Source organism: Limulus polyphemus, unplaced genomic scaffold (genome assembly GCF_000517525.1).
Source record: "Limulus polyphemus unplaced genomic scaffold, Limulus_polyphemus-2.1.2 Scaffold2703, whole genome shotgun sequence".
NCBI lineage: Eukaryota > Metazoa > Arthropoda > Merostomata > Xiphosura > Limulidae > Limulus > Limulus polyphemus.
The window spans coordinates 21,929-33,165 of NW_013668313.1; the positions used below are offsets into that span (position 1 = coordinate 21,929).

General features: G+C 31.3%; 2 protein-coding genes across 9 annotated transcripts in view; one reads left to right on the forward strand and one right to left on the reverse strand.

Annotated features, from left to right (window-relative positions):
• LOC106467677 (transcription elongation factor 1 homolog) overlaps nt 1–6,224 on the reverse strand; it is a 20,948-nt gene extending 14,724 nt beyond the window's left edge. For 4 of the 7 annotated variants that reach the window (XM_022395881.1, XM_022395882.1, XM_022395879.1 and 1 more), the window contains exon 1: nt 6,033–6,167. In XM_022395881.1, the coding sequence (XP_022251589.1) occupies nt 6,033–6,069 (37 nt within the window). In that variant the 5' untranslated portion in view covers nt 6,070–6,167. The other 3 variants (XM_022395884.1, XM_022395883.1, XR_002612457.1) reach the window with 2 other exon arrangements.
• Nucleotides 6,225–6,279: 55 nt separating this feature from the next.
• Nucleotides 6,280–11,237, forward strand: part of LOC106467675 (leucine-rich repeat-containing protein 40-like) — a 72,274-nt gene continuing 67,316 nt past the window's right edge. For both annotated transcript variants that reach the window (XM_013928050.2, XM_022395886.1), the window contains exons 1-2: nt 6,280–6,623; nt 9,226–9,416. In XM_013928050.2, coding sequence (XP_013783504.1) covers nt 6,401–6,623; nt 9,226–9,416 — 414 coding nt within the window. In that variant the 5' untranslated portion in view covers nt 6,280–6,400. The remainder of the gene's footprint in view (nt 6,624–9,225; nt 9,417–11,237) is intronic.

Consider the following 11,237-nt stretch of genomic DNA (forward strand, 5'->3'; position numbering starts at 1 on the left):
AATCAGCAGCATCCTCTTCACAGCTAGCAATACGAATACCTTATTATCATCTGCAAATTCAACTAATTTATTGACCATTCCTTCATCTATATCACTGATGTAAATAAAAAAGAGTAAGGGTTCTAAGACTGAGCCCCAAGGAACCCCACTTGTGACATTAATCCAGTTTGACTAAACTCCATTTGTAACAACACTTTGTTTTCTTCCATCCAGCCACTCTTCTATCCAACTTGTTAACTTATCCCCCACACCTATAGAGATCATTTTCTTTACAACCCTATTTATATTGCATCTTGTCAAAGGCCTTCTGAAAATCCAGATACACCAAATCTGTACTCTTACCCTTATCTATGTTATCATGATGTTTTCATATTGTCAAAAGACTTGTAAGGCAAGATTTTCCCTTGGTGAAACCATGTTGACTATTTAATAAAATTCTAAACTTTGTTAAATGATTTACAAAGCATCTTTTATCAGACTTTTCAAAACTTCTCCCACAACTGATGTAAGACTAATGGGTCTATAATTACTGGTACAATTTTTATCACCTCCCTTGAAAAGAGGAGTTACATTAGGTAATTTACAATCGTTTAGTACCTGCTCACTATTCAAGGACTTACAAAAAATAGTAGCAAGTGGCTCACATATCCAATCTTGAACCTCCTTCAAAACCCTTGGGTAAATATTATCTGGCCCAGGAGCCTTATCATTCTTTAAGTTTCCCAATTTTTTCTTAATCAGCTCAGAATTAATGCAGTCCTCTTGTTTGATCTTGTTTCCATCTATCATCTGTTCAAGATGTGGAATACTGCTTAAATCTTCATTAGTAAAAATTTAAGAAAAAGAAAAAGTTAATAATCAAGCCACTTCATAATCAGCAGATATGTGTTTTCCTTTATCATCCTTCAAGGGTCCTACCCCCATTCTAACATTTTGTTTACCCTTAATGTATTTAAAGAAATCCTTATGGATCCATTTTCAGCCAACCTTTTCTCATACATCCTTTTTCATGTTCTAATTTCCTGTTTCACCAACTCCTGTTATACCAGTCAATTTAAATTTCTTAAATTAATGATGGTTTTCTTTACTTTTATCTCTTAAATTTTTTGTAAGCCAACCTGGATTTTTACTTACAGCTACCCTATTCTTAAAAAATTTCCACATCTGATCAGTGTCTACAAATAATTCAGGTGCACAAATCACAACAGATAATTCTAGTCGCATTTCTTCAAAATTTGCTTTCGTTGTAGATAAACACATTTTTTTTTCAAATGGCTACTTATGTATGGATCTTTGTGTATTCATCCCTACCTTGTTTGTGTACTTTTAAGCATTGCCATCTCTACATCATCCTTATTTTTTCAAAAATCTTTTTATTACTTGTATGAACCTTTCAAACCATATTAAATCTAAAATTATAAATTTCCAAAAGTAAAGATTAAGGAAAATGATAGAGATTATTTTGAGTTATTACACATTCCCCCCAACTTTATATAGTATGTAAAACATTTTTGTTAAAAGTTTTAAGATATAAAAAAAGCATAAAGTTGTACACCAGGGGTGTGGTAGCATGATTGTAGGAAGGGATTCTTTCTTGTGTAAAAGAAGCACTGGCATTGTTGATAGAACCCTAAAGACTTCAAGTTGGAATAATAGTTAAGAAAAGAACAAAAGAGTTTTGAGTTCCACAAGTTTTAAAAATTATTTTCCTTTAAGAACAAGAAGGTTATTGTAACTTTGTATGAAACTGTGGTGAGGTCTAACATGTAAGACTATCATTATCTGTCAAGTCTGTTCTAACAGGAAATACTATGAAACCACTTGGCTTGCTGACCCTAGTCAATAGAGGAAAAACTACTGGAAGAGTATATTTGGCCTTTACCACTCATGATGACAATATCATATGTATCATCTTGAATAAATAAAGTATGGCCTTCTCCTAACAATGAAACAAAATTGTGTTTATAAATTCCTTTCTCTTTAGCCTTTTCTAACATTTCAGCACAACCATCCAAACTGTCTATATTCCCATAACCAAACTCCTTTATCTCATTTTCAAGAAATCCTGTTCCTGCTAAGACATCAAGTAATCGAGAATGTTCATCTAGTTGCAATTCCAGCAGTGCATCTAGTGAAGTACTGACCCATATATCCCTATGAGAGCATGTCGCTGTCATACAAGTCTGCTATATTTGCATACTTACTAATTGTTGTTTTAGATGGAGATTCAATAGTGAATTTTGAAAGGTTCAGATCCAGAAATTCTAAGTTATAACACATGGTACAAGGAATAAAAAAAGTACCAAAATTATGCAGTTTTCAAAACTTAATACATTTTTACATGTTTTTTTTAAACTACAAATGTCCGGCTCCTTGTGTAGTACTATGTTCAGTATAAGCTACCTATACTACAAGGAGGTTATCAAAATATTGAAAAAAGAAGAGAGACAGATTACTAGAAAGGTGTATAGTTTAATAAAATTAAGCACTGAGAAAAGGCTCAAAGTTCTGAGGTTGTTTCCTTTGGAGAGTAGAAATATTTTAACCTTCAAGTGCTCTGAGGGAAAGCTAAGAAAACAAAGTTGAATATCATAAATAATATATTAAAGCTTTTGGAGCTTCTATGTACCTTTACTTATTGACAAAATTATTTTTCAATTAATTACTCAACAATAAAAAAAAAAAACAACAAAAGCTAATAGATTAGCAAGACAAGATTTTCTTTTTGTGAATTCATGTTGAGATTCTTTTACTCAGATAATGGATAGGGTGTAAACATGGAATAATTATATTTTGAAAAAGTAAGGTGCCACACAAAAGATTAGCTTAGAAATTCACATCAGTGAGGGTTGGGGAAGGAATAGTAAATTGGACTGTAGGATGGTTGGCAGAGAGAGAAAACAAAAAGTTATTAATGAAGTTCATACTTGTTACTGGTGAAGTGTCTCAAAGGTCACTGCTTGATCCTCACTTTTTCTGATTTACATTAATAATATCAAGAGATAAAATTACCAAATTAAAAGTTTGTGGGTGACATTAAGCTTTTAAGTATTTTTAGCTGTATTGAGGATGATGAGATACTACAGAACAATTGATTACTAGGTTAGTTGGATACATATCTGTAAAATGACCTTTAATTGTGCTATGTGCAGTATAATACACTTGAGAACTCACTCAATATCTTGACACAGTGGTGGATAAGTCACTCAAACCACTGAGGCAGTGATCTGTTGCTAACTCTTGACTCTCTTAAGGTAGCCAAATGCCTCGTCATCTATTTAGTGACGCGCATGAATGGATTAACGAGACTCCCACTGTCCCTATCTACTATCTAGCGAAACCACAGCCAAACTACAATTCTAGAAGTTGATAGAATTTTTTCTTTTTGTGAATTCATGTTAAGATTCTTTTACCCAGATAATGGATTGGGTGTAAACATGGCATAATTATATTTTCAAAAAACTTATAAGGTGCCACACAAAGGACACAAGTTTAAGATTTGGGAAGTAAGAAAGTTTTATTTTCTAACAAGATGAATGACTTATAGAATAAGTTGCCATCAGTAGCTGAGGCCAGCACTTTACAATAACTTAAAATGGGTTTGATAATTTTTTGAAAAATAAAGGGTGGATTTAAGTTATTAATTCTTTTCAGGGGTGTTAGTGTGGGGGCAGCTTTTAAAGACCGAATGGTTCGTTATACAGTATGTTATCATACTTCAGTAATTTTAGTAACTTTCTTTTATCAGACTCTATAGAATTTTTGACCTAAAAATGAAAGACTAATCATTCTATGATTTCCGATCATCTCTTATCATCCCCTTTAAAAACAAGAGGAACATTAGCAACTCTAATCCTCATGTACCTACCCACTGTCTATTCACTTACAAAAATGAAAGAGAATTAGATTTATTATATTTAAAACACTCAGGACAACCTTATTTGTTCCTGATGCCTTATTTTTAATCTGTTAAAAACCACTTTATATAAATCACTAGTTAGGCATCACTTTGTATATTATATAGTTTGGATCTTCTCTAAGAAACAGTACTTTATTAGAAAGGATTAATATGGTGGGCTATTACAAGACTTCCATGGACAGTAGGGTTATATTATGGGGATAAATTAAAATCTCTTAACATATTTTCTTTTGAAAAAAGAAGGATAACTATAAGAGATGGAACTCTTAAGTTCACAAAATTATATGGGAGATCAATAGCATTAAGGCCTCTGATTTCTCTGCTGTATTACAAATGTAAAAGACCAAGACACAAGCTAAGATTTGGAAAAGATATATTAGACTTCAGTCTTATTTCTCTAACAGGGTGATTAACTTGTGGAATGAGGTTTTGCCACAACCTTGCAGGAGTTTAAGAGGAGAATAGATGCCTTCCTCAAATATAAAGGTACTGCATCATCCCAAATAATGATGATGTGAACATAAAAGCACAAAATAAGAGTCAAAGATCTTAACATAAAGGAGAAAAATCAGGAAAGTTGGTGTCATCCACACATATAGGATATCTTTGGACAACCTGTAAGCATACACTTTTAACAATGGCCAATATCATGCAAGTTTAGTAACATAAGTTCTTAATCTAAAAATAAAAACATTCTTTGGGGTCTACATAATAAATTTACACTACAAATGTACAATACTTATGCAAATTATAGCTACTGCAACTAATAGCACACACATAAAAATAGGTTATTGTGATGTGACCATAACTTTTATGTTGAAAGTCTTGCTATCCAGTGACTGACTTTGATACATTTCAGGTTATGCAATACTATATTTGAAATTACATCATAGTTGGCTATTGCTGTTAGTGTTACATTAGTACTGTTAGTATTACAGTTAAAGATAACATTTTAGCATGTTAATAAAAATACATCTTATTAGTATAAAATTCATGCACAGTGTTTCTTACCCTTAACATCAATCAAGTAACATTAACACTGGTAGTGACTGGGCAGAAAGACCAAAGCAATGAAAATCTTAAAATTATAAGCAAGTGCTTCACATTTGAGGGGGCTTTTCATAACGTAAGTTGACAGAAAACTTATTTGTCAATCTCTATAACTGTAGACTTCACTATATGGAACAAGTTTTAATATATAATTCTTCTTAATACCCACTATCTGATGAACAGAATGAAATTTAAATTACATATTTTTTTATATGCATATAATTTAAGAACAAAGAATCTGTTGGTCTGCCTAGGTCATCCCATCCACTAAACTAAACTTTAAAAATAAAATAATCAAATTAAAAAGCCAGCCCTTATCATTCAAATATTTATCAAGCTTTCTCTTAAACTCCCTTACATTAATGATTAACTGCACTGATCATATATGAAAGCAAGCACCTTGTGTTAGAAAAAAAAAAGAGCTATCTTAGTTGAAGATGACTCCTTCCCTGCTAAAATATATCATTTATGTCCCCTACCCCATTCATTCTCACTTTTAGTTTTAAGTACAAAGGGGAAAACATTATGTATTGACACTATCAATTAACTCACCAAATCTTAAAAACTTCAATAACATCCCAACTCATCTTTTTTAAAAGAGAAAATAACTACACAGAACTCAATCTGTCCTGATATGACAACGTTTATATCCCACATATCATTTTAGTAAACCTCCTCTGCACCCTTCCTAATAGTTCAATAGCCATTCTAAGGTAAGACTACACCTAAGACAATACTCCAAATATGGCCTAACCAATGACCTATACAATCAAATTATGTTATTTAAAAATATTAATAAAACATTTAAAACTGGTTTCATAAGACTGAGGTATACAGTTGAAATAGTTTTAATGTGTGTTTCACATTATGTTAAGCTGCAAAAAGAAAAAAAAAAGTGAATTTTCTTTTCTCATAAACGTAAGTGTCGAATGTTCGTTCATAATCGCAACATTTTCATTACACTAGGCTACTACTAGTACTAGTGTCGTTGAGACGAAATTTCGACAATAGACATAAATTTTTGTGCAGGTTGCAACACTGAATACGGTAATTAAAATTACACCTTTCGTCTTAACAACTTCACGCATGTTATGTGCCATTTTCACAATTAAACTTCAGCTACAACCAACGTTTCCTAATGTCAGATGCCATAACTTAATTCTATAATTAACTGCGTGTTTATCAATATCTACGTTAATCCTACCAAACCACTGGTCTTACGTGTTTATCAACAATGCTGTAACGTTGTTTAGACATATTCACTAGATGGCGCTAAGGTTACAATTTTTTATTTTTATGGCTAGGCAACATGTATTATGGGATGTCTACTTAGTAGTCAGCAGTTTGAAGTGAATATCGTGAAGTAAAAAGATCTAGGGATAAGCAGAATTTTTTCGTTTTACAAAATTGATCGTAATTAGTCTTTTAATTATGAGCCAAAAATCTGCAAACTCAAGGATTCCGCGAGTTACAAATCGGGCCGTTGCTGTAAGTGTAAATGTGAGCCGGGGTCGGGGAAAAGGATTTAGACTTCGAGGAAATGTTGGAGCGTGTTTTCATCTCCAACAAAAAGAACCTACTCTTCATCCACAGATAATTAAGCAAGCTCGACAAAGTGGGCAACTGAATTTGTCTAACAGGGGCATGGTGGAAGGTGCTTTATTTCTTAGTTTGATATAAATAAATGAGTTTTGTAATTTCTAGGGACAGCACTACATAGTTGAGTATGTGTAAATGAGCCTATTCACACAATCAATGGATCAATCATTATATAAAATAAATAGATCTAGTAGCAACAGTCAGAAGCAAGGAGTTATTTCTTCATGAAATCTGGCATGTGCTTCTAACATTATTTTGATTTTATCTCATTAAACTGATAGTGATACAGTAAGGATACTGTGTAGATGTAGAGAAGAAAATACAATGAACTACCTTAACATTTCATTTCAGTAGAATTTGTGTGTAGTAATGACTTTGAGTGCATTTAAACATTTGTATTGCTGTGGATTTTGGAAAATAGATACTATGGTCGAGCTATTTGTGTTTGTACAAGGTAGTAAAAAATATGGATTAAACAGTTCTAATAAATGGCATTAAAAAACATGATGAAATTCTAGTGTTTTCAGCATATGGACCTGAAAAGTAGGTATTTTATATAAAAAGCAATGAAATTATTAAGCAAGAAAACCATTTTCTAAACTCTTGCTACATGTTGATTAAATGCCAATTTTCTAAATGATCTGTGGGAACAGTTGTTAACACATAATTTCATCATGATGTGAACTTTGAAAGTTATTAAATCACCTAACTTTATTTAAAGTGCCAGCTTTACTCCACTCTTGCATACTTGTTTATATTTAGTAGCACTACTAGGTCTGTAAAGTTTGACAAAAAATTAAAGAAATGTCTTGCTTTGTTGCAGTACGTTGCAGAAATCATTATGAAAAAAGAAAATGACTATACAGTTATAAGCCTTACATTTAGTTTATATGTAAATATTGAAAGTAATGGTATTACTTATCACTAGAAATTGTGTTTGAACAACTGCATACTTGCTATTGAGCTGGTGTTACAATTTAAATGCCAAATGAGAGTAAAGGGTCTTACTCAGCCTCACAAGTTAAGAGTTCTGTACCAGTTAATAAGTATCATCTCAGGGTCACATAATCACAAGTTTCTGTGTTCCAAGGAACATTGAGTTGCCTGAATACACATATTGTACAGGTATATTTATTTGTATCATGTTTAACAGAAGTTTTGCATAACATATTATTATGTAAAATATTTCTTGAGAGAGTACAGAAGAAATACATAATCATTTAAAGTTTGGCCTTTAATACAAGAATTTCTATTATTATTATTTTTTGGTCATATGTTCAGGTTTGTTTAACCAATGGCATAAAAATGTAAGAATGAGCAAGATTAACCCTTTAAAAAAGACTTAACAGCTCAAACTAAATTTACCCCATTTTGTACTTATATATGTACCTGTCCAATAAAAGTTTAAACTCATTTTATATACACATATAAGTAAAATCAAGCACCTTATTAGACACACTATTCTGGAAGTTCATAATACTTACAAAAAAGCTTTTCAACTTGTTCTTAAATATATTATAATTTTCTTACCCATGAATGCAAAAGTTGTGATCACAGTCCATAAATGTTTTTAGTTTCCAAACTCACCACAAATGATTTTCAAAAGTATTAGAATGTCACATCATAAAGAAAAAAGAGGGAGGGATAATTTTGTAACTAACACTTTCTACAAATTGAAGTATATATCTGGAGTAAAACTGTAACAGACTAAAACAATATTCTACAACAGTCAGGGTCAAACAAAAACAATTTATTAAAATATAACAGAAATCCAAAATAAAACTTTGAAACAAGTACAATTTTATCACTTACAGAAGACAGTTAGTTCACAAGATATAGTTAGTTAGAATTACTGCTTGATATTATTATTGATCTTGAGAAATGGTTTGGTTTTGGAACATTGTGTTGTTTTCAGAATTAGTTCTCTTCTTGTTTTTTTTTTCCTAACTCCTTTATTTTTTGAAGTTAAGTACATTGAGATTTGTGTTGTGTTGTTTATTAACATTTGTACCTAGTCCAAACCCAATATACTTGTACCTCTGTGCCGTGAATTACAAAAATCCATTTTATTTCATTTGTAATTGTAATTTTTTTCATAATTTGTAAATAGACATCTGTAATTTTTCATACAGGTGCTTGTTTGATTTGAAAATAACAATAGTCAAGATGAAAGAATAATGTAAATATCGTCTTCAAACCTATAAACCCCACTTTTTAACACATATATGTTTACAGACAATATTACAATGAATATTCAGCTGCTTATTTAGCTTAGGTGTAAACTTTGGTTGATGACTGACTTCGTTCGAAATTTTTACAATTATAAGTTAATACAAGAGTTGCAGACAGATCCATAACAAAATTATATTTTTAGTGTATTAGTGCAACCATAGATCATGTTAACTATTTAATACTGATTTCAGGTATTGTTATAAATATTTGTAAAGGTTTTCTTCAAAAGGATATATGTATTGCTACTTTAAATTTTTAAAACTTTTTTTACGTGAGAGTACCTGGATATGATGGGCAACATTTATTTTGGTTTTGATGCACTTTTGTAGATTACTGATCCAAAGCTGTCACAAATTTGTTTTTTTTAACAAAAAAAGACTGCTTCATAACGATGAAATAAACTTGCTCTTTTGTTTCTTATATAGTTCCCGATGTTGTGTGGGACATCAATAACATCACACCGGAGAAAAGTAAAATGCTTTCAGTATCTTTGGATGATACTGATGGAGAGAAATGGTGGGATCAAGTAGAATTGACCAAGTTAATCTTAGCTTCTAACAAACTATCCACAATTCCATCAAAGATTTCAAACCTTCAGGCTCTCACTGTGCTTGATGTAAGAATTATAACTGCATTTATTTGTGTATATCTAAGTTTTGTGTGCATGTAATAATGACAATAATTGGTTTAATATTCTTTCTACTAATGTGCAGACTTTAAAATAACTTGTATTATCTGGCAAAAAATTTATATGAATTGCTGGTTAAATATTGGAATTGGTCAGAGTGGAAAAAATTGTTCAGTTATATTTTGTCGTGCAAAATTTCTTGAAAATTATGATGTACTTTTCAATACAAAATGGAGTGCAACTTCACATTTGTGAATAAAACCTTTATGAAGACATACAGATTACACTTTTAAACATTTTGTACAACAAGCTGAAAGTGAATTTGGTTTTGTGCTAGCACAATTACCTATAATTGAGCTTAAAATGTAGCTTTACATGTAGCATACCATAAGCCTAAGAATCTGCTGTATGTACATACAATATACTTTCCTACTATGAATTTGTTTTTTCAGTATTAGAAACTATAGAAAAATATATAAAATATTAAAAGTGTGCAATGATTTACTTCATTAGCATGTACCAAAACTAATTATATTAATATTTACACTGTCATCAATGTTGTGGTGAGAGTGTGGTAGCACATTAATTCTAGGATTTCATTCGTGTCTCCTTTTGAAAATTGCCAATCTATGAAATATCTACTATTTTGACATGTCAATGCAGTTGGCCTATATTTCATGAAATTGGTCTTTCTAAAATGCATGTTTAGAGTAATAAACATGACCACTCATTTCACTAGCATGGATTTTTACTAGATCGAAAATGGGACTAAAAATTTGTCTATCGCATTGAGAAGCCTCTTTTTCATGTCAAACATCAGAGGTGCTAGCCATACTGCTCATGGCCAGATGCATGATATTATTCTTTTTATTATTTAAGGCACATTATTGTAATTATAAGAGAAACTAAGTAAAGGGGAGGAGCATTTTTAGTGCGAATTATGTTACTGGTGAGTAATAAATTACACAAAATTATTGTAATAATATAACCTCGGAGAACCCTTGAACCCCTACTTACAATGTAAATATCAGTGCACTAGTGTTGTGCCCACTCATGAAATTCTAGGTTGAGTACAACTAATTTACATATGTCTAATATATCACATTGATGAAAATCACTTAAGATTTCATTTTGGAAACTTAAAAAAAGTGTTGTAGATTTGTGACAGTAATTGTAAAAGTAAATAACAAAACGGAGCTAATGCAGTCCTGTTCCATCAGCTAAATATGCTTGTTGATTCTTAGTTTTAAAGAGACCCTTGAGATATATTCCATTTCTACTGTGTTTCCCGTGTTGTAGATTTGTGACAGTAACTGTAAAAGTAAATAACAAAACAGAGCTAATGCAGTCCTGTTCCATCAGCTAAATATACTTGTTGATCATTAGTAATATATTTCAAGGGTCTCTTTAAACATTTCTACTGTGTTTCCTGTGTTGTAGATTTGTGACAGTAATTGTAAAAGTAAATAACAAAACGGAGCTAATGCAGTCCTGTTCCATCAGCTAAATATGCTTGTTGATTCTTAGTAATATATCTCAAGGGTCTCTTTAACATTTCTACTGTGTTTCCTGTGTTGTAGATTTGTGACAGTAATTGTAAAAGTAAATAACAAAACAGAGCTAATGCAGTCCTGTTCCATCAGCTAAATATACTTGTTGATCCTTAGTAATATATCTCAAGGGTCTCTTTAAACATTTCTACTGTGTTTCCTGTGTTGTAGATTTGTGACAGTAACTATAAAAATAAATAACAAAACAGAGCAAATGCAGTCTTGTTCCATCAGCTAAATATACTTGTTGATCCTTAGT